This window comes from Petromyzon marinus, chromosome 26, assembly GCF_048934315.1.
Source record: "Petromyzon marinus isolate PM22_M1 ecotype Great Lakes invasive population chromosome 26, UKy_Petmar_22M1.pri1.0, whole genome shotgun sequence".
Classification (NCBI taxonomy): Eukaryota; Metazoa; Chordata; class Hyperoartia; order Petromyzontiformes; family Petromyzontidae; genus Petromyzon; species Petromyzon marinus.
Genome location: NC_133692.1, coordinates 11820955 through 11848133, shown reverse-complemented (window position 1 = coordinate 11848133; position 27179 = coordinate 11820955). Strand labels below are relative to the sequence as shown.

General features: G+C 42.0%; 1 protein-coding gene across 3 annotated transcripts; it reads right to left on the bottom strand.

Annotated features, from left to right (window-relative positions):
• On the bottom strand, nt 1–26854 carry LOC116946277 (phosphoinositide 3-kinase regulatory subunit 5-like). 3 transcript variants are annotated; one of them, XM_032961323.2, is made up of 19 exons: nt 26202–26854; nt 22527–22698; nt 21126–21226; nt 19620–19688; nt 17801–17939; nt 17515–17584; nt 16875–17052; nt 15817–15970; nt 15325–15405; nt 13741–14359; nt 13038–13161; nt 12448–12552; nt 6984–7094; nt 6628–6718; nt 5935–6002; nt 5425–5515; nt 5213–5292; nt 4616–4752; nt 1–2870 (listed from the first exon to the last, which is right to left on the bottom strand). In XM_032961323.2, exons 2-19 carry the CDS (start codon nt 22627–22629, stop codon nt 2735–2737), a joined length of 2457 nt encoding a protein of 818 aa, XP_032817214.1. In that variant the 5' UTR covers nt 22630–22698; nt 26202–26854; the 3' UTR covers nt 1–2734. The 3 variants fall into 3 exon arrangements, with proteins under 3 accessions (XP_032817214.1, XP_032817212.1, XP_075926057.1); XM_032961321.2 differs by having other exon boundaries at nt 12448–12555; nt 26202–26853; XM_076069942.1 differs by lacking the exon at nt 26202–26854 and adding an exon at nt 22876–24573 and having other exon boundaries at nt 12448–12555.
• Between the last annotated feature and the right edge of the window lie 325 nt (nt 26855–27179).

Genomic DNA, 27179 nt, shown 5'->3' with positions numbered 1-27179 from the left:
TAGGAAGTAGAATTTTAATAAAAGGTATACCTGCATAATACATACAGACGAGGATAATAAGCTTCTCAACATATAGATATAATACAATCACGAATTTAGAAGCAAACACTGATGATTGTGTCTTAAAATACCAAACTAATTTAGAGGTGGAGCACCCCAGTGTTTCCGTTTTCTTAACAAAACCCCATTGCCAGATTCACGTAAAGATTCTAATTTAGCCCATTAACAGCTTGTCATATTTAGACTGCATTTTTAAGTTGTAAAATCATAATGTCTATTTAATAAAGATAAAAAAAAATAAGTGAAAGTATCGAAAATGATGAGTACAGCTGGGACAATTTATTCATTAAGTCAAACGTCAAAAATTGTAAAAGGCTGCTTTATTCGTGATCGATTACTCAAGCCTCTGAAGACGGTGGCCCGACTTTCTGCCTCCTGAAGGTTGGAAACCCCCTGCAAGTCATGCCCAGCATGACGGTGGCTGATGATGCCAATTACAGCACCAAGCTCTGGCCATCACCTCCCATCCCGCTGCACACATGGGTACAACGTCGATACTTTTATTCCGCAACTATTTGTGTCATTATATTAGTCGAGTAAACCAAACTGATAACCAGTGGAGTCTTCGATTACGTGAATAATTGATGAGCACAGCTCTAGATCACGAACCAATTTTGTAATGCACAATCCGATGCTACATGTCACGAAACAGTAAAGTGCTCAACTGGGACTGCCAAGCAGGTGACGTGTCTATGCAGCGTAGAGATGCAGCTAAATGTCATTATTGCTTGGCATGTCCTTCAATTTATAAGTCCGATTTTTTTAATGTAGGAATTCCACCCCCCCCCCCCCACAAAACCATGTAATATACGGGACACAATGTCACCCCACGTGATTTCAAGGACACACTATAAACAGGTAATTCTTATTTCAGAAAATATACATAATATATACATCAAGTAGATTTATGCAAAATGTTTTACGTGCTGAATTATATGCTTGTGTTTATTTTGCCCAATGATGAAACATCTCTGCAATTCATTTACACACACACCCTCATATACGTACACTGTAGAGTTCATCTCATAATTATTTCATGAAGTGTCTGCCACACAACAAGGTCCAAAGCACATGAAATGTGAAACACAGTTTTTTTAACAATGAACATTGCCACCAGTTTTATCAATGAAAGACAAAAATAATAACAATGAACAGGACCACCAGTTTTCATCAATCCACCAATCAAGGGAGATAACGCCACAGGGCCCTATGTAACATGGTAATAAATACAGCATAACAAAAAAATATGTTAAACCATATACATAATTTAAATACTGTGAGTTAATTATACCTACATTGTACTTTTCACACCAATTTCACATTTTGGATTTTTACAAAGGAGGGAACCTTATTTTTGTTTAAATGCACCGTCTCACACACATCATGCCCAAATTCGCCCAGGTACAGAATTTCACGGTATAAACTTGAGCTTTAGAAGAATAACTAGCTTTACGAACCGGCTTCGCCCGGGACTTGAATTCACCACGCCCGGCCGCCTTTGTCTCCTCAGTGGCGATGTTCACACACCACACCAGTTACTTGTTTGAGGCTGAGTTGACCTAGGGGAGGCCTAGAAGCGGTTTAAATAATCGTTACCGGTGGTGGCCGTGAGCGGGAATCGAACTCGGGTCGCCGGGTTCGTAGCGCAGCGCGCTAACCACTACACTACAATGCGTTACGCTTCCACATGTTCGGGTCACGTGACAGATTTGACGTCACAGCTCACTTGCCGTGCAAAAAAATAGATGCATTGAGCCCCCCCCCAAAAAAGTATATTTTTTATAATTTTTGCATGGTGTACAGTCTGGAAAGTACCCACATGGCAAATGTCAAGTTTGTTTCATGTCGGGAAGTACGCTAAACATTTTGAACAGACACACATTGACAACTTTGCCTTTTTATATATAGATATATGGATATGGAGATATGGCGCTAACAGCAACACATTCTGCACATGAACACAAGGTGGCAGCAAACTACAAAAGAGCAGAGGAGGAACTTGGGGGACTACACAATGTGGACGTCTCATCACATTCTTCCAGTCGAAATAAAGGTTCTGATAATAAAAACTACATATCCCTCATACCTATATAGCTGCACTCGCATACCAAGTGTATTAAGACAAGGCACCTTAAACTAGTGCTTCCTTGCCCTCCACACTATGCTTAGTTTTTTTCTTCCAATTTAAATAGGATATTACATTCAATTGTAGGCACTTTCAAACAGATTACAATCTAACACATCATTTAACATATATACAGGCATTGAGTATTACATTGTACAGTGTATCATACTGTATTGTTACGGTACTTCATATGGAAAACACTGCACTGTATCAGTTACTTTTCATGTGTTTTTTTAAGAATGTTAGAAACCGCAGCTTCATCAATTATATATATTGTTTAACCATTTTAAATGATTGTAGACTCTATTCACGCACGCAGTGTCAAGTTGCCAAAGGAAACCACAGCACACTCTTATGGTTTCGACGTTTCAAAGTGTATCATCCACTCTTGGCAATGATGATATAAGACTGCACTGATAACCTAACATTAGGGTCGCCGCCACCTGTCCCGGTTTTCCCAGGATCAACCCCCTTGTTGAGTTATCTGTCCTGGGGAACTCTTGTCAAGTTTTCCCCAGGACAGTTAAAAAGTCACGTTTTTAAATGAGACTATAAAGTCCGTACAGAAAAAAGGCTGATGGGGAGACCTAAAAATGGGTGACAATCTCCTGGGTTGACTTTTGAGGTCTTGTGTTGTCTCTTCAGCAGGCTGTGCTCAGGATTCAAACAAGCAGACACTGCACAGCTGTTGGGACACAAAAAAACGAAGTCTTTCAATTCAAAATAGTGGTCAACGATCACTGTAACAACTACTAAAAGTCAATAGATCCTCATAATTCCTTACATTTAGACCCAATTGCCGAGGCGTCACCAAATCTCCTCAGCTCTTGGAAGCGAAGCAGAATTTGAGCCCCGATTGCGCTTGGATGGTTGACCATCAAGTGCAACCAATACAGGGACAGTTTAAGGGGGCATTGTGGGCAGCAGAGGGCAGTGCGCCAAACACAATCCACGCTGCACTGCGATTCCCCCACCTTCCCCAACCCACACTGACCAGCATGGTGAAGTATGGTCAAATATCCCACAGCCCACGTGGCATGGGAAGACACTCATCCAGCAGTGGGTTGACACATGCGCACGTATAATGCGCACGTATAATGCGCACGTACACATTGCGCATTTAAGGTGCATATTTGTTTTTTTATGTGACTATATCACACGTGACATGCAGTACCGAGAAAAAGTTTGTGAACCCCAATTGGAATTATGGAAGTTCCATGGTTTTACCATGATAGCATTCTTGATTTAAAAAAGCTATTTTCTTAAATATCCAATAGGGTTTATATTAACCAATTCGATGTCTTTTGAAAAAAATGATGCGTGAATTAAACAAACAATGAGTAATTAAGGTTCAGGATATGTGAAAAAGTAAGTGAACTCCTGGTTTAATTCACTTAATTAAGGAAATAATTAGAATCAGGTGTTTACATAATTAGGTAGATCTTCAGGGATGAGTTTGGAAGGCCCCGCCTTATTTAAAGATCAGAAACTTTGTGAGTTTGGCCTTCACCATACAGGTGTGTGGGAACAAGTCAAGAAAATGTTCTTGCTGTGATTTTCACACCTGATGATGATTGCTTGTGTTGCAATCGAAACACCGTGATAATTTTATTGTTTTATTTGTATTGTTTTATTGTTTCCCTTCTACATGACTTTACCAAAAGAACCAAGACTATGAATCCCTGCAGTCACGAAATCTTAAAATCGTACCTCATCCCAACTCTCAAGCGTGGTGGTGGGAATGTGATGGTTTGGGGCTGCTTTGCTGCCTCAGGACCTGGACAGCTTGCCATCATTGGCACAACCATGAATTATGCATTGTATCAGAAGATTATAAAGGAGAATGTCAGGCCATCTGTCCGTGAGCTGAAGCTGAACCGAAAGTGGGCCTTGCAGCAAGACAATTACCCTAAACATACAAGCAGATCTACAAAAGAATGGCTGCAGAAGGAGAAATTCTGCGTTTTACAACAGCCTAGTCAAAGTCCGGATCTGAACCCCATTGAAATGTTGTGACAGGACCTGAAGCGAGCTGTCCATGCAAGGCAACCCTCAAATGTCACCGAGTTGAAGGAGTTCTGTGAGGAGGAATGGGCCAAAATTCCTCAAATTCGATGTGAGAGACGGACCATCGGTTACAGGGAACACTTATTTTCAGTCATTAATGCTCAAGGGGGTGTCACCAGTTAGTGGATCTAAAGGTTCACATACTTTTCACACATGGTTATTGAATGTAGAATCATTTCAAGAAAAATAAATGTGGACAGAGTATTATGTTTGTGTCATTATTAGGACTTAGATTAAGATCTCATAACATTTTAGGTTTGAAATATGTAAAATGTGAAAATCCTAAGGGGTTCGCAAACTTTTTCTCAGTACTGTATTTGTACATAAATGCCCCTAACTGTATTGTCTGAAGTGGTTTCTTACCTGATTACATCCTGAAACACTTTACTCTCATCATTATCCAACATGACAGTTAAAGTGGAGTATGCTCTGCTCTTCAGTGATACAGCATTGACCCTTATGGGAGGGTTCCTTATCTGTGGAGTAGTCTGTTGGTTCACCTGTGGGATGAGACAATGTCACAAGTTCATCACTCTCATGTCATGCAATGAACACTGAGCATACAAAATATGACAGACAGGATTTTAGTATTTTAGTTTTTTGGATATATGATTTTCTCAAATTTAGGCCCAATCTTGGATTATTTCAAATTTAATATTTGTAAAATGTTACCAACTTTCATTGTTTATGTGCTAAATGTAATCGTTTTAAATATTGAAGACAAATTAATTGTTCAAACAAAAATGTATGTATGAACACGTGGATGTTTTAATTAGTGGTACAAAATTGTCAACTTAACGTCACACAGTGATCCTTTTGGTGAGCAAAAACAGCGCCTTCCTGATAACCTTGTGCTACAAGAATGATCCGAATACGATATGTACTCAATAATTATTATTACTAATATTCAGTACCTTAAGTTAGCCATTTATTTTATACAACTATAATTGTTGATCATACCTGGGTGACAAATGGCAACATCCTTGTCTGTTTCCCAGCAGGTTCCATCGTGATGAGGTATAGAGTATCCAAGTTGGCCTCTAGAGGTATGAAGATATGTTTTATATACATTTATCACCTATACACCACATGCGTATGAAGAAAATAAACTGAAAAAAGGAACGCTTCAAGAAATATTCAGTTACTTGCATGACTATCAGCACTTCCCATACCTGCTTTCACCAGTGGTGACAGTCGTGAAATCTTCACAGATGTGAAATTCTTCTCAACGGTCACCGTTTGCACACGTTTGCTTACGCTAACCTGCGATGGCAGGGTTAACAACAGATTCACCGGCATCACAGTTTCGAATCCTCATAACATAAATGATTATTTATTGGAAACCAAGTGAGAGTCCATTTTTCATAATTAAAATGTTTTTGAACAGGTTTTAAGGTCTGAACTACGGGAAGATTTTTTGTTAGGAGATACACCTGGACAGGGGCGGAGCCAGGGGGGGGGTGACAGGGGTGACATTCTGCGTGTAAGTGTACGACACTCGGTCTGGCGGACTCCGTGCAACTGCATTGTCAGAGTGTGTCACCAACCGATGGCGTCTAGTTCAACAGCCTGACTCTCTAATCATTCTTGAAATTAAAATTTGTTGAATGTCACCCTGGCCTGAAATCCTGGCTCCGCCCCTGCACCTGGGGATGAGGGTGCATTGCTGATGCTTTGTTTACCTTGTCGTACGCCATCGAGAGAGAGACAGAGGGTTCTTTGTCAAATTCTGACGCTCTTCTGCATTGACCTGCCAGAATAAATTGGTGAGTTAGGCAGTGCTAACAAAATCATATTGCCTGCTTCATAAAATGTATTATCTAATGATGTTACATATGATTAAACTAGTAAGTATGCAAGGTCTTCCAGAGCAGTAGTCCTTGGTTTAAGCCAACACTAGCAGCCCGCACATCCTTTAGAGATGGCTAGCCGTCCATCCATCTCTTCCCTCCAGCAAAACCTTTTATATAAGAAAGTATACAATATGCAGGCCCGATGCATCACGTCGTGATACACATACACACCATCAGCACAAGCCAAACCGGCCCGAAAATAACAGGGGAAAGAAAGATGGGGAACAGGCTCGCTGCCCCCGAACCATACAGGGTCCCACCGAAGGGGGGGAGGTAACTTTTATATGAGGGGGGAAGGGATGACTAAGGGCAGATAGGGATATAACCAAATCATACCTGACATGAATAAAATAAAAACATAAAAGGTGGCCTAAATGAGCATTTTTTTATTTCCACCCCTCTTGAAACCAGTGGAGGTTAATCTAGTAATTACAATATGTTCTTGCTCACGCAACTTTTTGCAAGTGTCACACACACTAGAATACATTTAAATTCATGAGTCATTAAACTGATCATTCTTACCGGCCGTCAGCGTTTGTCTTGAAGACTGGGGGGTCACGAGCATCTCCTGGACAAAAATCTCCTTCACCTTCTTTCCATTTATTAGGCACAGCTGGTCAGCAGAAGAAAACAATGCGAAAAAGTAATAATGAACTTTGGGACCATTTTATACACTTTCTTCTTGATTGTAATGTCACGTAAGTAGCATCAGTTTTTTTATCCATTCTAAAATAACCAAATTAAGTTTAAAGATCATTTACAAATGTGTTATTCGGTTAGTAGTACTAAACATATTTTCTTTATGTGGTATGCCCGTGTGCCGATTTTTTTTTATATTTTATGAGTGTAGTCAGCTATTGTTGAATCCCATTGCCTACCTCCATTTGGTAAGCTTGAAGCAGGACTGAGTGCTTGGCAAACCGGCTGTAATACAGCACTGTGTTGGCCCAGAATGGATAATGTGCAATTCCGTTCGTCTCTTGTGTGATCTGTGAAGGAGGAAAATAGGTCAAGAAAACAATATCACCAACATTGCATTTCATGGGAAAAATACTGCGACTATGACTGGCTCAGTGTCAATAACGCTGATTCTTGCTCAATAACAGTAACAATCAAATACATTTAATTAGCACCATTCCTATATGAACATGAAGGTGCTATGTTTCCATGCAGTGTGCAGTAGTTTCACAATCAGGGGGCGACGTTGCTATGTATAATTCCAAATTAGTAATTTGCAGGTACCTTTATGAATTCAGCAAAACTTGGACCTTGACGCCGACACACACACTGGCCTACTCTTTCGAATTACGTCACAGGATCTTGAGTATCCAATGTGAAACAAACAGTGTGTGTTTTACGGTTCATGTGCCTGCAGTAATAAGCAGGGTGGCCTGCCGGTTTCGAACTGCAAACCTCTGCAGCGAGTGGCGAACGCGCTACCGCTGGGCTGTGTTACCACCGCGTGGCGAAATATCGCTGCATCCTGGAGAACAATGTGTAATATTGTTCGAGTGATGTGTATCACTGATGCGTATCACTCAGTTCAGTTCAGTTCCAGTTTATTTTGGTATAGCCCTCTGAGCCATCCGGCTCTTGAATCGGGTGCAACCACAACAAACAAAAAAAACACGAACAAGAAAAACATCTTAAAGTGACTATGTGACTGTGCAAACAGAAAATCCATGGAAAAAAAACAGCAAAAATATTCCTGAAAAAACCCCGTACACCAACGCTGTGTGCAAAAAAATCCCAGTGGGATGCAAGTCAAACAACAACCACAACAAAAAAAACTTAGATTAAGGCCATCAGTCTAACTCCGTACTACAACAAAACAAACATGTCCAAACCAAAAAACTTTTCCAAATCACCAAAAGAATAAAGCCATAATTGCAACGTAACAGTGATCACAGGGACCGTGACCGAATTTTTACAATAAACTACATAAATAACATGTAACACCAAATCCTAGAGCCATAGCTGGCTGCATGAGTTACTCCACAACAACAGAGGCATCAGTCGGAGTATCAAATTTTTCAATGCACCTTTAAGATCAGCACGCTAAATCAAAATACAGATAATACTTTGCAGCGTCATCCGGAGCGAAACATTATTTTATTTTACGCCAATCAATAGCAGTGGCAGCTAGGGGTGTACAACTCCTCTAGAGCAGTTTTGAGAGAAGATCTCATTGGTAGCGATTCAAGTTGCAGTTTATTGGCAATAGCATTCCAGACTCTGGGGGCATCAATAGCAAAGGCCCTTCCTCCAGTTTTTGTACGGCAATAGGGAATGTGAAGCTGGTAAATGAGCGAAGACTTGAGGTCAATAAAGTATTAAAGCTTTCGTGACTGCATAAAATTACTCATTGTTTTTTTTCGGTAAAGTCACGTATGTAGAAATACAATAAAATTATATTAAAACAAAACAATCACGACGTTTCGATCACAACGCAAGCGATCTTCATCAGGTGTCAAGAACAAATCATGGAGGTAAATACAACAAAAAAGATGAGAGACGAGAATTCAACAAACCTGAAAAAACATTATGTGAAGCACAGCCAGTGAGGCCAACAACACACTTAGACACTTCCTGGCGGACCACGAATTTCATAAGAGTGTTAAATTTCGTGTTCAACCTCTGGATTGCACAAACCAGCATAGAAAGAGTGAAACAAGTGAAGAAATACGAGGTATACGGTCAGTAGAAATACAAGTCCTCCAAGAGGTAAGGAGGGAGGAAAGATGAGCAGGGAGGCAAGGAAAGAGAGAGAGATGGGAGGCCAGAGGGAAGAACAGAAGCTTAAATAGGAAATATGGTTGGGGGGGGGGGGGCCAGAGAGAGAGCGGCAGCTCAAAAAAGCACATTACAAATACAAAATGGAAGCTCAAAAAGGCACTTATTGCACATACACAGCAGCGGAGTTAAAAAAAGGGCACATCTTGTACATACACAGCACCGGGGGGGGGGGGGGGGAGGTGTGGGAACAGGCTTGGGGTGAACATTTAGGACAATTACACCGGTAACTTCCCCGTAGAAGTATGACAATAAAGTACTCAAGCTTTCGTGACTGCATAAAATTACTCAAAGGTTTTTTCGGTAAAGTCACATGTAGAAATACAATAAATTTATATTAAAACAAAACATTTGTTCTTGACACCTGATGAAGATCGCTTGTGTTGTGATCGAAACGTCGTGATTGTTGTGTTTTAATTTAATTTTATTGTATTTCTACATACGTGACTTTACCGAAAAAAACCAATGAGTACTTGAGGTCAAATATGTTCTTTGAAACAGAGAGGAGATCCAGCAGGTAGTCTGCGGATTTTTTTGTAAGTACATCGTGAATAAATATGATCTGGTGCACAAGCCGTCGAACATTAAGAGATGTTAAGTTTGACCCAATGTAGAGATCACAGTGGTGAGTCCTATATGGGCAGTTCAATGTAAATCTTAAGGCCGAGTGATAGATGGAATCAAGCTTCTTCAGTACAGTACTTGGAGCTGATTTATACACGATGTCACAGTAGTCAAGTAGAGGCAGTATGGTATCTTTTATCAATTCCAAACGGAACATTGGGGGGGAAGCAGTGCTTGTGTCGATACAGGAAACCAATTTTTATTTTTGTCTTTTTACCAATATAATCAATGTGATCTTCAAAATTCAGTTTTGAATTCAGGATGACCCCAAGATACTTATAGATCTTGACTTGCTCTCTTTGACAATTATTTTAGGAATGTAATTGGGGAAAAATAACTTCCTGCTTTAGTCCTGGTGAGAAGCATAGCACCTTGGTTTTGGAGGTATTCAGGACTAGTTTAAGAGCAACTAGCTGATGTTGTAGTTTGTTGAAATCACCCTGTAGCTTAGCAATCACGTCATCTGGAGAGCGGCCAGCAGTAATCAGTATCATGTCATCTGCAAAAACATTTACCCTGGAATGATCCAGGTCAGTGCCCAAGTCATTGACATAAAGAGAGAACAAAAGGGAGCTGCGGATGGAACCCTGTGGAACCCCTTTTGTTATCTTAACACTGTTTGGCCTCCAACCATCTGTGAATACAGTTTGGGTGCGAGAAAAGAGGTAATTTTGTAACCATTTTACTGCGTTTTCGGAAAAACCGAGGCAACTTAGTTTACTAAGCAGGGTGTTGTGGTCTACTGTATCAAAAGCTTTGGACAGGTCTAGAAAAAGACAGGCACAGTACTGCTTATTATCAAGGCTACAGTAAATGTGATTCAGCGTCTAATGCAGCAGATGTGGTGCTGTATTTTTTTCGGAACCCAGATTGTTTTAGATGTAGTAGATTGTTGTTGGACAGGAAACTGCTAATTTGGTAGGTCAACAATTTTTCAAAAATTTTCATCAACGGGGACAAAATTGAGATAGGTCGGTAGTTATTTAGATCATCTTTAGGGCCCCCTTTGTGAAGTGGACAGACATAGGAATGTTTCCATTCTAGAGGAACTGATGCTTCTTTGATGGACAGGTTGAAAATATGAGCTATAGGTTTGTATATTAGGTGACCAACAGTTAGTAGAGCAAAGACGGGAATACTATCTGCTCCGGTAGAGGAGGACCCTTTGAGGTAGGACAGCTGTTTCAGAACATTACTTTCGTGGATTGGCTGGAAACTAAATTCGTTTAATGTTTGGACAGGGGTGTAGGAATTTGCATGAGCAGGGGTGACTCCCAATACATTATCAAAAAGATTACCAGCTTCAGAAAAATGAAGGTTAAAATTGTCAACTATCTTTTTGGGATCTGAAAAATATTACCCATTTCGATTAAGCTCAACAGGCAGATTGTCTGTTTTGGATGCCTTTTCGATACATTTGATTGTTTTCCAGAAAATCCTGGCATTTCCATGTGATTCCAGGAGAGTGGAGGAAAAATAGGCATGTTTTGCATGCCGTATTTTTTTGACGCATCTATTCCTTATAATCCTGAATTCTAGCCAGTCATTGACCAAATTACTTTTCTGAGCACATGCCCAAGCCTTGTCCCTAGTTTTCATGAGCTTTGTAATCAAAGGATCAAACCATGGTGGGCGGTGGCCTTTAGTTTTAAATCTAACCAACGGAGCATGTTTGTTAAGAATTTGGAGAAACGTGTACCTGAAGGTCTCCCAAGCCATAGTCAGGTTGGGGATATCACAGACCTTGTCAATATCCGAGTGAAGCACATCGTTAGTAAATGCCTGAGTGCTGAAGTGTCTCATAGAGTGCTTCTCAACCAATTTAGGGGGGGCTTTGGGTCTGGCTGATGATCTCACACCAAAATGAAGGAGTGATCACTAAGTGTGAAATTGCGAGGGGCATTTGTCAATAGGACGTCAAGCAAAGATGACTGTCCCGGATGTTTTAGGTTGGGTCTTGTGGGGACATTTATTAATTGAAACAGGTTAAATTAATCTGTAAAATTTGTGGCCACGGCCGGCGGGTTTAGCCAATTCCAATTGAGATCACCCACTAAAACTATTTCACCTTCAGGGAGGCCCCCAAAAAGCTCTCTCAGTGCAGATGCAGATTCAACATCCTTCCTACTAGGCAGTCTATAGCAGCACACTACCAATATCTGTTGATTATTTGGAAGAGTTATTCTGAGAGCCAAACCTTCAAAGCAACATTTTTTAAACAAGAAATGAGCTGGTGAACATGCAATAGTATTACAAACATAGATGGCAATTCCACCTCCTTTAGATCCTCGGTCAAGCCGAAAAAGGTTGTAGTTGTCAATCGTAATCTGCAAGTCATTGACGGCAGGAGTGAGAAATGTTTCTATTAGGCAAAAAATGTCCAGGTCAAGATTTGCCACTTCTAGTTTTAGTTGACTTAATTTAATCACAAGCCCTCTAATGTTGACATGTAGAACACCAACACCTTTCCTGCCAAAAAATCTACAGAATTATACGAGTTCTTTATATTTGGGCCAGGATGAAGCTCAATACCACCCAGAAATAAGAAAAGTAGAATTAATAGTTTGCACAAGTATTTTCTGTGAAAGGATGAAGAGCGGCGAACCTTGGACGACTAGCAGCAGCTCGCAGATGGTGTTATTTTTAAGAGCAGAATGAAGTTTGGAAGGAGTGCTGGTGAAGTAATCGGACAAAGATAGGGTTTAAAAGGATACAATGATGGAGTGTAGAAGTGTCTATGAGCTGTTTCATTTGCAAGTGTAGTGGCAAATCGAGCAACAAGTATGGACGCAAAGTAACGAGGGTAGCCGTTTGTAGAGCTGAGTGTGGCACTAGATATGGCCGGGAACGACAGTAGTATGATACACAGCAGGAGAACAATATTGCGTTAAATTCGTGTATTTGTTTGTGGCAAAAAGTGCAGACCTGGCTCGGAAGAAGGGTCATGATGCTGAAGGCATTGCCAACGTTACGCTCGTACCAGGTGTCGATCACTCCCAGAGTCTGAGATATCACGCAGTTGTCTTGATCCTGCTGATAGTAATAACATTGAATATTCATAATAATTTAGCACATTTGATGTTTGTGCCATTCTTAGTGTAAATCTAGTTTGAGAACTAATTTCCTTAGAATTAGCACGGTTTGCTACCGACAGTGCAAAATAACTTAAACATACATCAAACAGGAAGACACCATGTTTTGCATACGACTAGTATGTCATTAAGGGGATCATGTTGATACGTGTATTGCCAAATTAAGTAATTTAGGAGTTTATATTTTTTCATCTGACAAAATTTGTACACCGATGTCGACACACATGGTCCGCTCTTCTTCGAATGACATTCAATGCAAAATAGACAGTGCAGATTTATGGTTAACGCACAGCAAAGTGTTTACCAGGGCAGCATTTGGGCTAGAGCCGCAAACCTCTGCAACATGTGGCAACGAAACACGCAATTGTTAAGAACTAGCAATACAGCGGTCTAATAACAAGAGCATTTGTCTTGCAATTGTACCTGCTGGTTGAGAGCCTGTCCACATAGTGGGTTGGCTGTGGAGGGCGGTCGGTCTCGAATGGGAATGTAGTAAAACTCCAGTCGGAAGTGCTTCATCAGCAATGAACATCTTGATTCGCGTATCCTGAACAGTGCACAGAGGAAGGAACTTCAGCGAAATAGAGTATAGCGATTTACTGAAGGCCAGTAATGCCCTATACTTGCCTAATAGTCATATTTTTTTCACTTTGCATTATTATAAGTTTCTGATATCACTCGTGTTAGCAAACCTAAAAAAAATACAATGCTAAAACACCGAAGTGCAAAACCTAGTTTGGACACATCAGTACGGTAATGTGAATCCCGCACACATCACCCACACCTGTTTTTTGAGGGTGTCTTTTTCGAGCCGTTCTCATACTAAATCATACGCTTTATTTGGAGTGAAGGATTCCGATGAGCTATCAAGCTCTTTTTCACAGATGTCCAGTAAACTATGGAACTATGGAAGAAGGCCCTACTCACACCTTGTTTGGTCATTGGGCGGATTTATTTGACCATACTGCACCACATTTGTCAGTGCGGATTGATCATGGGGGAGGTGGATGGACGACAGCACTGGTTCTGATATCACTCGCCACTGATGTTGTTAGCCTTGAATTGAACTCGAGTCGCCACGCTGATAGTGCAGCGTGATAACCACCGTTGTTAGACACACACTCACCTCATCCTGTTGTAGGCCCTTGCAAGCCTTCCCAGCGTTTTATCTCGGCCAAAAACTACAATTCGCAAGGCGCGGCACTCTGCAGCCTTCTCGTCTCTCAGTTGTAGCTTCCTGCGCATCGCCGTCTTCCGCTTAAGTTTATTTGCCTCGGACGTTATCTTTAGAGAAGAGCACTCTTCTGTCGCTTCATTGTCCGATAGGTCATCCTCAATTGAACCGCGACAGCACAATGTTTCCCTGGGTTCGTCTTCATCCAGCAGTGGTAGCTCACTGGGTAAATAATATTCATCCGTTTGTGGTAGATCCGCTTTGCTAACATTGGGGTCAGTGTCCAAAAGTTCATCTTCCTCTATGTTACTCAGTTCTAATTCGTCCTTTTCGGAATATCCACTGTCGGGTCGTTTGTCACTCGGCAAGCGAGCTTCACTGTGCCGTAAAGCTGACAGGCCATCATCACGTGGTTGTGTCTCACAAGCGGATTCCCGTTCGGGCCAAGAGCCAGAACTTATGGAAGCACTGGAGAATCCGGAATCTCGAAAAGGTTGGACGTCACCAGATCCCTGCTCGGTGGCGAGTGCTTTGCCAATTTTTTTCTGCTGCACATATTTGTATAAAAAGTCTGAAGAACAAAAAGACAAAGAGGTGAATGAATGCAACTGATAGGAGTGGTGTTAACATTTTGGAGGCCCTATTGAGAACCGTCGTTAACGTCATGATTAATTAATATTTTTACATACGTATTAATATGATTAGATAACTTGTGAAAGGACTAATTGCACCTGTAAGGTGGCATGACTTAAAGGCTACGTTTTTGCTCTGATCATTAGTTCCTGTTTGGCCCAAAATATATCTCACGAGCTCCACCTGGTATTAAAACATATGCCGATCTGGCATATCTTATTTAAACCTTAAACGATTTTTTTTTACTTATATATATTTTTTTTACCAAAGATTTATCTAAAGACACAATTGCTAACTTCTGGGTTATTTTCTTAAGGCACTACACTAAGCGAATCAAACGATCCGACTCTTGATAGAGCAACGGTAAAATTGGAAGCCAGCTGAGTTGTTGCAGACATCCTTAACCTTTTATATAAATAGATAGGCGAGAGCATCACTTGCAGACAAAGTGCAATGGATAAAAATGGTATGGTACGCGGCCACAAGCTGCACCACCAGGATATCCCAATCACCACTACTACGGCTACTCGCAGCACCACTGCAACCCAAAAGGTGATTGTGTAATCACAGTACAAGTAGGTTTTACCATATCGGGCAATAAAACAGCTGTGTTAAGATGTTAAAACACCAAACTGAAACCTTTTGCAAAGAATCATGTCTGCATGAACCACAAACTGTGGTGAACATGCAAACAAAAACACTCTGGCAGTATATGCATTGTCTTTGAAACTGATTGGTCCACACCAAAGACAGATTTCTTTAGAGCCTCGTCTCAAACAGTGTGAGCACTAAAACCACGTGGTCACGTTTGCCATTGCTTTTGGTGTCCAGCTATGCTCTTGGATAAAATAATTTCTGCATTTATTGAAAATTTAATATATATGATGTATATTATCAACTTACCTAAGTTTTGGTCTTTCCAGTCATGGACCAATATTTTGGGAAGAGGCAATGGTATGAACTCCAATGTGCTATTGTTTTCGCCTGTACATAAACAAAACAATACACACAGTCCATTTGTGAATGCTACACACTGTTTTCATGCATTAGAAAAACGCAAATTTTCTAGAACGGCCTATCACAGTGGCCAACGGCACAGCAATTGTACGCATTAGTGAGTTTTAAAAAAATGTATGCAGGCTGATGTTATCGTACAAAAGTAATTTAGTACAGCAATGAATCGTTTAACGTGCTTTTTTGCTTAGCACGTAATTTTTCAGGAACACATCCACCACGTTAAACGAGGAACTGCCACATGAACACTACATAAATTCCCCTCAGCTCGACATATTTATTGTTTACATTGTTAACATTGTTATGACTAATACAGTATTGAATCAGATAAGCGGTTTGACTGAGGTTAGGCTCCATGCCCACTCAAAACAGAGATTGTACCTTTTTTACCAGACCCCACAATTTCCTCATAGATTGTATGCAGCTGCTGCCCAAGGTCGCCAGAACTGCGGTCGTCATTTCTTGAGGAATCTGCTTTCTCCAGTGCACTCACACACCTCAGGTATACGCTGTGTACAAAATCCTTGTCCTTTGTCTGCAATGGTGATATGCAGGTACGTTGACTTAATTATGGCAAGGGTGCATCACAAATTTATTTCCCACGTTTGTACTTCGTCATGAAATTGATTGGCTCCACAGGATTTACATGGCTTTTAACAATGATGCCGACAATATGTATGCATGCATATAAAATGGTTTTCTAACCACTATTTAAAACAAAAATCCATCCTCGGACATGTTTTGTTTGGGCATAACATTTGTATGTTAACATTGTTTTTATCCTAATCTCCCATTTGAACACCACCAAGCCAATAACGATCTAAGGCCTGGAGCAACTTTACCATGACCATCCCGCCCTCTCACCAAATCACCTACCTTGGCTAGCCATCGAACAAAGGCGGTAACTGCATTGCGCACAGATGCGCTTCTGCGGCCATCTAGAATGCTCTTCCTTCCGATATTAGGAAGTTACTGGAGCTATGCACTTTTAAATCATCTAGATTTAAATCTAATTTCTTTAGAACTGAATTTTGATTTAAAGCTTTCGTGACTGCAGTAATTCATATTTTTAGCTCTTTCGGTAAAGTCACGTTGAAGGGAAACAATAAAATAACAAAATATATATAAAACAATAAAAAATTCTCACGACGTTTGTGTTATGGTCGAAACGTAGTGAGAATTTTTATTGTTTTATATATATTTTGTTATTTTATTGTTTCCCTTCAACGTGACTTTACCGAAAGAGCTAAGAATATTCTTTAGAACTGCTTTGTGTTTAGTTTGTTGTCCTTCCCCCGCACCTCGGATTGGCACGGTTGGCTACGTACCGTGCAAAAGAAGTTCAACATGCAAACATATCCTGTTTACAGCCAATGCCATTTGACTGACCATTGCTGTGGCATTCCACACTCGCACATGCACAGTGGCAACGCACACACCTGCAGGGATTTCTGCAGGGCATCAAGGTCATACTCCCTGCCGCCTGTGCTTTGGAACACGTGTCGGATGAGCTTCACGGTGCTGCTCTGTCTGTCCAGGCCAAGAAGTTTCAGTTCGGCTTTGACAGTCTCGGAAAACCCTTGTGGTACTTCCGCAGGGTCTAGTAGTAGAACGGTTCTGCATGGCAATGAACAGAATCAGCAATGTGTGCATGCAGTGAGTGTTATGTGTGACCGCGAAACAACATTTCCATGGAAAGTCTTCATTTAAAAATGTGCAATATGTATGTATTACATGGAAAGTGTGCAATTTCTCCAAATGTATTGTGTTATATGTTAAATATGTAACTTAATTATGAACACATTTCCACATCTATTTGTGACCAAATCCAAAGTCTATGGAAGCTTTTGAAATTGAAGTCTATGGGAGCCTTTGCACATTGGGATTTTAATTGTTATTCACATTGAAGTCTATGGAATGATTTAACATTCAAGTCTAGATGAGTCTTTAACATTAAACTCTATGGGAGCTTTTAGTGGAAATGTCCTGTATTATATCTTTTTCAAGAACTTCAATTTCTGGAATAAAAAAATGGATGATAAGTCAATCTGTGAAAAATACAAACAAAAAAATACTCACTTTGCATTAGGAAGGCAACTATTTGAACTTATTTCATTCTCGGCTTGGGCCAGCCTCTGGAACGTTATTCCTGCAAAAAAAAGTATTGTCATTAACAAAAACAAGCACAAAATAATGAAGTCTATTAAAATGTAACTTTAAAACATATTATATGAGGTTAATTGGAACATTTAGAAAATTTATATTTCACCAGGTTCGTAGCGCGGCGTAGCGCTAACCGCTACACCACCGCTCCCCACGGGCACACAACGCACAGACAGGCACACGACCCCATCGCCAGACTTACCGGGGGCTCTCATTTCTGTCTTGATGAAGTGAAGGACGTTTTTGCAGAGTCCACCTGCAGGCTGTGGCCATGTCAGAAACTTGCAGAACTCCTCGTAAGAGATGTTGAGGATCTGCTTGTCCTGGGGTATGTGTGGGGTCTGTAGAGAATTAGGCATCATGTTCCAAGTCTCATTTTGACAAAGCAAATACAAATACAGTGTACAGTGCAGTATAATAAATCATAAAGGTATGCTGGATACCGTACACAATGGACAATTAATTCAATTATCACCACATAATTATACTTTAGTGCTGTGACAACAAAACACGGATGCTGCCCTGATGCAATGGTAAGCACATTAAATTTGCAATCCGGAAGGCAAGTACGTACACACCTTAAATCCACCCATCCCTATCCACCGAGCAGTATCAATGTGTACACCATAGACGATTTGCAAATCTTGCGTGATGGGGTAAAACGTGGGCACTCCTACCAACTTCTATGACATCTGGCTGTCGTGGATAGGGCAGGCCACAATACCCTCTAGAGGGGCCTTTCGAGAGCTTCCTCTAGTGGAAGCCCTTCCACCAGCAGTGGCATGAGCAAGCACTTGCAGGGCTGCATTAACAACACTGACGGAATTCAGCTGAGAGTTGTGCGTAAGGAAGACCAAAAACACCTCGCCACGAACACTGTCAGACAGCACGTTAGTGGGACAATGTTTTTGGACGATTGAATCATTTGGTGGGACCCTGGGGTCCCGCAAAAATCAGGTCAATAATTATTTTTTGTTTTCAGTCCGCCCACTCGTGATCCCGACAGCAACGCGCCGCCCGCCCAGACTCGCGCCAACAAGCGCCAGCAGCAGCAGCAGGCGGCGATCAACACGATGGGTGCCACCCCACCGGCCAAATGCAAGCCCGGGCGTCCGCCGCAGTCGCGCGCGGCGACAACGCCCTCCGGTCAGCCGTCGATCCTCAGCTTCTTTGCCAAGGCGAGCCCGCCCCCCAGGCAGTGAATTTAACGTGTTTATGTAATTTTTCAACTTTTTACGAAACTTAGTGCCCCGAGTAGCTCTCGACGAGGCCAATCGATTGACACTAGTTTTGTTGTCGGTAAGGCAAGACTCGTGTCGCTACGCGGTTTTTCCCACCCCGGGGCAGTGATGGGGCCCCGGGGTCCCGCCAATTGCTTAAATTGCCCTTCTATAATGCATGTATAATGTAGTTCTCAGAGACACCGTCTTGTCTTCTGTATATTTATTACTAGCTTTCCTACCCGTCTTCGCTATGAATAAAGTCCACTGACAACTCAACGAGTAACCACGAGTGACTCTGTACACTTGGGTAGTGAGATGACTCTATTCAGAGACAACGTAGTTTCTAGTCTCAAGACAACTCGCAGACGATGGAGACGACCCGATGCAAGGCAACAAAGACGATGAGGACGACAGTGTCCCACACCAACAGCCCCCAGCTCCGGCTCGCGCTGCTTCTCATGCCTCGCCCGGTCCGGCCACGCCCCCATTCTCGAACTCTCCTCGCCGCACCTGCCCCTTGTCAATCACCGCCCTCATTACACTCGCAGGCCATTGGACCCCGTGCTCCCCCTCACGTGACCCTGTCAACGCTCGTCCCATCAATCATCAGTAGCACGTCCATGAGTAACCATGGTCCCAGGGACCCATACTGTCCCACTATCGCTCCGCACTGTCTTTACACATAACGGTGTTAGTAATAAATCACAATCCTGCATTGTACGTGATTACGTTTTTTTTTGTAATTTCAATCTAGGCAATATTGTACCAACAAAAATATGCCACTGAAAATGTACGTACGTTAATTGCAGTTGACCAAAACATGAGCGCCAAAGGAACAAATCCATCGTGGTTAAATGTCCCATGAAGCTGAAAAAACATACAAAATAAATTGTGACATTGATTTAAATATGAAGTATTTAAATGACAATCAGGTTTCTAATAAAGTGGAGTATTTTAGACATGGGTAATGACTCGTTTAAATTGTGTATATTCATACTTCAAACACATTAAAATGATATGTTAAAATAACTATTCCATGTTCAATACCACATATAACCAAGGAAAAAAAACATCTCCCTGCATGTGTTAAAATGTCTGCATGGTTTTTGTTCCCAGGAAGGTGGGTCATGTTTGCCTGCGTACTTTTTGTGAGTAAGAGTCGCATACAGGGCTATGACTGGAAATAAACACCCACCTAATAATTCAGGCAATGTACATGCAAGAATCACCGCAGGTCATGCCTACTTCCTCCAACGCAGGAATGCAACCACAAGAGAAGAATACAGTACAATTTAATAATACAGACTGGAAACGTGCATACAAAAAAAGTAATTGTGGTGCGTTTTGTACGTGTGTGTGTGTGTGTTTTACCCACGTGACCTTTTTGGTCAGAGAATTGTGTATCGAAAGACTTTCGTGCAGAAAAAAATTATTGCTTTTCAAATATTTTAATGTACAAACCACAATTTACTGCACTCAGTATGGAGGTGTCAATGTGCTATTTTTATTATTCCCTTTATCATTTTTATAATTAATCATACTGCAAAAAAAATATTTAAAAAACATACCCTTTGAAAAATGCTGTACGAATAAACATACCGTTTTTAGTGATTAACCGATACACACTACGTTTAAAACATGTTTTTGAGGCTTTACATGAATAAACAAATGCGTCTGTTCCATTTTAATGTTTACATCAGCCACATCTAAAACGTATCCTAAAATGTTATTCGTTGAATTGTAGCACTCACAATGCGTGGGATGTGACGTTGATATGATGACGGTATGATGATGAGGATGTGGATACAAGGGAATGTGGCAGCGTGGAAAGAGGAAGAATATGTGGTACGCAGTTTTTCGTGTTTCAAACGAGACACACAAATATGTAAAACAGCAGAACGCCCATTGTGCGTTCTGCTGTTTAACAACCGTGGACTGGTCTCGGCATGATTTTGCCTCAACGGTACAGTATGGTCACCAGTGCTCACTGCTGCGAAGTCTGCCTCCCAAACCTTTGCGTTAAAGTACACGGCAAACGAATCCAAACATCACGGCAGTATTTTTGTGATCTCTCGTTCAGGAGTACTGGACGACGCAATTTTCCACTGGCGGTTCAGCTCGCCAAACAGTATCTTGATCGGGCCCAACGGTTACCATGTTTCGGGCCCTCACCAAAGTCAACTAGCAACGGCCGTGCCAAAACGCGACGGTGCAAAAGTAGTGACGACAGGCAGAGAAACAATGCAGTTGTGAATCCCTCCGTGTGTGTCGGAATGGTTTGGTTGCCAAGTGCTCGGCCGTTACCTCTCGGAGCTTGTCAAGTATCTGCCGAATAACCAATACACCATTGGATGGATGTCTGCTCATAAGCTCCTCCAAGGTCCATCGGTTCAGTGCCAAGCCAGCTGTGGGCCACAGGAAGCACAGAATGCAAATTCCTTTAGGATACATTCCAAGCAAGACATCTGCTGTGAAACAATAGTCAACTTTAACACGTAGCTTTCCGCAACCAATTTGCATAATAGAGGTTTTTGGGTTAGACTGCGTGCATATAAATGTGTCGTTAAACCAACCACCACCCGACACAGTCAATTAGTAAGGTTTGTCACAAACAAAACATGCCAATTATTTACTCGTACAGCACACCTGTGTGCTGTACTAGTGTTGGAGAGTAAGACGTTTCGTCAATAATTACAACCAGCATCATCAGGCAACAGCCAAAGTTGTGGTGAAATTATCCTGTTTCAGTCTAAATTATTCTGGCTGTCACCTGATGATGCTAGTTGTAATTACTGGCGAAACGTCGCACTCGAATTGTAAATGTTGCGGGTTTACTCTGCAACACGCCGGTGCGCTATACTAGGAACGAATTGCCACGTTTTGTTTACGTGACAAACCTTACTAAATTGGCTGTGTCGGGTGGTGGCGGGTTTAACGACACGTTTATATTCACGCAATCCAACCCAAACCCTCTATTAAGGATAATGGTCAACTTATATATACTGTTTATATATAGTATACACAGCATATATAGCATATACTGTAATACTATTTCACACATTATTAGGGTTGGAGTACTTTTGGAAAGGTGAACTAGTCAATAGAAAAGTACTACACGACTCATGTGCCTAAATAATAAAGTGTTTAATCAGTGCGTAGTTAACAAACAAAATTTTATAACAACTGAAAAGTACTTAAACCGTGAATACATGCAAGCTTATACTGTACTGTAATCAGACTGAGAGACAGACAAAACCGCATACGTTGATCAAATAAAGATGATTCAGGTTAAGGGCATCATTGAAACGGTTACAGAAAGCGAAGACGGCTTGGACAGGATACGGCGTGAAAAGGGTTGATGGCCCTTGGTCAAGATTAATAACGGAGTGGCGGCCAAGGAACGGAAGACATCCGAGAGGCCATCCACGGAGGAGATGGCATGGTAAAATCAGCTAGTATGTGGGTGGTCGGTGGATTATTCCATCGCATGACTGATAATGATGATTCTTCCACCCATAATATGAATATACCGTTGTACATTTAGATGCAAGTTAACTTCTGCGTCCTTATTTCTTGCAATCGGACAACCGTGAGCCCACTGAAAGTAACAAGTGTATACACTCGTTTACATTTAAATATAAAAAAAACCCCACTGGACTGGATCGATTCATAATAAAGGTTGTCGCCGTTGGCTTGTAAGCTTACCATTTTTGGGCGACTCTGTGCAGGAGAGCTTCTCAAGGTCGTGAAGGCATCGCTCCACCAGGTGCTGAAGTCTCCAGAATTGGTCTGTCGTTGGCTTCTCCATCGTTTTGTGTTGTTTAACTCAAAACTGTTCCCAAGCACATGGGACTCCCACGCGTTTGCCAAGCTGCACCTAAACACAAGTTGGGTTGACGTGGGAATGAGTTTAAGTTGGCATCATGAGCCTGTACTGCTTAGCGACAACGAAATGCATTTATCACGATTGCTGAGCACAGGACCAAAAGGCCCAATACACCAAGCGGCCAGCAACAAACAGCACTGTTGAACGTGTAATGGATGAGTTCTTTACTCTTTGGTTATTTCGGTAAAGTCACGTAGGTAGTAAGTGGACCACCTCCTCCAGTGACCCGGGTGCTGCTGCGGGGTCTACGTTCTGCTCCGCCTCCTCCCCCCTTCTCTCTCCCCCACTACTGCCGAGGCCGACTATATAACCTCGTGCCACGACAGATCTCTCGCCTACTTCAGCAGTTTGTTCTTGCTGTGGTTGTCCCACCTGATGACGATTGCTTGTGTTGCGATCGAAACGCCGTGATCTATTATTATTTTTCTACCTACGTGACTTTACCGAAAGAACCAAAGAGTATGGATTCCTGTAGTCACGAAAGCTTCAAATCAAGATAGATTAGTTCTTATTTAGTGACTTGAGCAAAGCTATCGCAACTTGGGAAGAGGCGGTGGGTGACTGCACCCGAGACAATGTGCTGGTGCAGTCTCTGTGATAACGCCATTGCGAGTGTTTATATATTGTCAGTTGGCCGCTAGCATTCTGCCCGTGGTTGTTATCAGGACAAACCTGTTTGCTCTGGTACCACCCTTTTTCACACGAGAGGAGTCAACTGAAATGTTCCCACGCACGCGCCAATCGTAACGCCAAGTGAACTCAGCACTCGGTTGAATGTTTTCAGCCTCATCCGATGGTTCAATTTTCAAAATAATGTTGACATGCAAATGAAACGAATATGGTTTGTTAATCCACAATACATTGCGTGACTAAATCAAATGCTTACAATAATAACGGTTACATTTTTTGTATAATCTATCACTTTCTTTGCTAAGCTCATAAAACGAATGGACGTTTTACGTGAACCATATACGCATAGCATTGTGAACGTGGTATCCCCCTCCTCCCCCCACTTGGCTTGTTTGCTGAGATGGGGGCAGCGTTACTGTGGTGCACGGAGTTTCCTTCTGTTTAATTATGATACACACGTCTATAGGACACGCAGCGGTCAAATTATGTGCGAAAGTGTCGTAAAACAAATAAGTAAACTAGAATTGGTTTATAACCCACGGTGCGTCAAGTCACCAGCAGTCCTATAGATGCACAAGCCATGGTTCTGGCTGGGGAATTAAAGAGACGGAGCTTACTAAGGATCACTGGGTGTGAACAGGACGCCGCCTCCGTGTGCCAATCCACTACTTAATGAAGACTTATTTGGGCTGGGATCGTTTTACCAAAGCTCACCGCACCAGTCAGTGCGGTTTGGTGAGTTGATATCAGCAGTCGTAGTTTGAGCATTAAACTCAGGTTGCGCGGGTTTACATTACTGTTCGTTACACATTCCCACGGCTCCCTTCTTGATAAAAACAAATATTGTACATTTGAGCGACAAAAAATAGAATGATCAACGGTTGTGCAATTTGCCACCGAGTGGTCAACTTCCCATAACAGGGCCACACAACACGCCGTGGGCGTGTTTTCGGGTTGTGGCCGTGTGTTGTTTAACTTTGCTGCTGCTTGACGCACTGGGAATGTATTCAGGAAGTGAACAGCAGAAGCTCCCATAATTTCAGGAACCGAATTCAGTGCGGACTAAAGAAAGCTCCCTCCCCGGGCATGTGGAGCGAAACTTGGGGGGTAAATTGTGTCGAAGACCAACACGCAGTGGCGTAACTCGGGAAACATGTCAGGATTATGTGGCACAATCGCGTAAAAAAACCTAAATAGAGTTTAAACTATTTTAGCTTTTAGCCCGGTTCAGGCCCCCACTGAGATATATAGCTCTTTTTTTCCAGAAGCGACCTGCCCATCACTAATGATAGCTTTAACTTAGTGGCTTATCACGTGGACATGTATAGCAGCTGGATACCGCAGTACGAGCACACACGCGAGTTGAGGAATTGAAAAGTGTACAATAGTGATGAAGTTTTTTTTATACTGCAATTTTTATATGGGTTCAAAATACACATTGGCCAGTGGATTTAAGCCAATTATGAATGGCCTGCAGGAGATAAAAAAAAATTCCTGCTTAAAACCGAAATGTGAGATAATACAATGAAAACAATGGCACACATGTTGTGGAAATCCAGATTGTAAGGGGATATTGTATGTGCATGTTACACAATATCTGATTCAATGTAGGAAAGAGTTTGCATGCTTGATGCGGCATTTTTAACATACATACAGTTCACCGACATTAAAATGCTATTGTCAATCCCGTCTGTCCTCACTGACCAATGAGAATTCCCCTTGGTGTCCGTCCATCACTAATCATCAGTAATCATAATCACTCATGTCCTGTCCACTGCTGCACCGACTAGGGATCAAGGGACGGGTGATGGGAAGACACCGCCTATGAAGCGGTTCGTATCTGGCTAAGGATTATTGTCTGCTGAGTGTCAGGTGACGAATGCGTGGTGATTGTGATGTGCATTGTGGGTGTTGAGTCGTATCTGGTGAGTGTGTTGGTCATGGTGAGCAGAGTGGCAAATGTCGGTGTTTTAGTGAGTTCAACACGTAGGCTTTCGCGACCAATATCCATAAGAGGTTTGTGTTTGGGTTAGATCACGTAAATGTGTCGTGAGTGGGTGGCGAATTTCAGAGTGACGTGAGCAAATATGCAAATGTAATTAAGTAGCGTCGGTGTGTACATCAGCAAAGCAATTTCTCTTTAAGTGTTCACAACTGCTCTGCACTGGCTATGGACAATCCAGCTAAACTGGCTTCCATTGTTTGACTACATAATATTGCCATCTCCTAAGCAATACAAATGCATCACTCGCGTCGTGCACTGCGATTAGCGCTCGATTGACATTGTTCAATCTTTAAATTAAGTTGCATTTCATATGCGGTTTTAATACTTTGTTAAAACACAGTTCATATCAAAGATGAATGCCACCAAAGGCATTTCACATATGACGTGGATGCGTATTATGACAAACACAACTTAAAACCTCACAGCTGCTTTAATGACGCATTTATCACGAACCGCCACTGCAGTGACTATGTACGCATGTCGAACTTATTTCGCTCCGTACGTAGGCAAGCTTGCTAATCGGAGGTGCGGGGGAACGCCAATAAACTAAACAAAAACAGCAGTTGGAAATATATTAGTTTTTAAAACAATAATGCTGCAACACCTCTGTTACCCCAGGCTCAATAGACACGACCCAATCGCCACTAAAGAGTCAAGCGATGCAGTTTAACACGTAAGCTTTCGCCACCAATATTATTCATAAGTTTTTTTTGGGCTAGATCGCGTTCGAACCTAAAATAAAAACTATATTATGCACAAGGCTATACACCGTGAAAACACACGCTAAAAAAAACACAATTGTAGCATCATGTGACCTAAACACACACAGAACCTCGAAGTGAACAGGAGCAGTACATACCGTTGTGCGTTTGTTCACCATTCTCCTTCGCAACTAATCTAGAACTGCCGAGCTGTAGAGAATTGCTCAGTATGTGGAAACATGACCCCGTGTTGATTCTTGTAAGTGACAAAGTTTGCAGGCTACCCCCCCCCCCCACACACGCACACAACTACAAACGGAAGTTAGCTGAAGGGCAAGTGCGCTGCCAAGCTTCCTCCGTTTCCTTAAATAAGGTAGTTAGTTACACGCCAATCTGCATTGCAGCAATTGAAACCCCCCTTATATTAATTGTTATACTGGTAGGAACGAAGTTGTAAACTGAGTGTACCAGCCTGCAATCGATTAATGTGTCCGTCTGTCCGCCCCCTTTCAATACTTTAACGAAGTGAAATCTCGTGCTGTTGGGGTGTAAAATCAGCAATAGACAGCGCAGAGACTTGTCCTACCAGCCCACCCTGCAGGGAGCTGTTATTCATTGTTTACGCTTTCCAATGATAGCGACCGGGGAGTGCGAGCGTACGCAATAAGGGTGGGAACGTATGCTAACCGGTCCCCGTGTTTGCTTCCATTTCGTCAGTAAAAAAAAGCAAAAGGAGCTAAATATGTGACAGGGCAAAGTGTGAGAATGCAGTTTCATGACCGCAGGATATATTTGGAGGAAGTCATAAAGTACAGTATTGACTGCCAGTTTGTTTCCCCTGTGAATAGGTATTGGAGTTGAACCTGGCGCATGCAGGTGGAGTGTTATCATCTGCAAGACACGCTGGGTGGAGGCAACAACTTGTATTCGTACAACGCTCCACCGTTGATCAACTCGAAGCGCATACTGCAACGCCGCGTGGTCCGTGCGCGCCACAAAACGCCTACCGTATAGGCATGGATGGTATTGCTGCACAAAGTTGACAATAGCCAGCAGCTCGCGGCGCGTGACACAATAACGTTGCTCCACGGGAGACAGCACCCGGCTCCCGTACGCGACAAAGTTCTCTAGCCCGT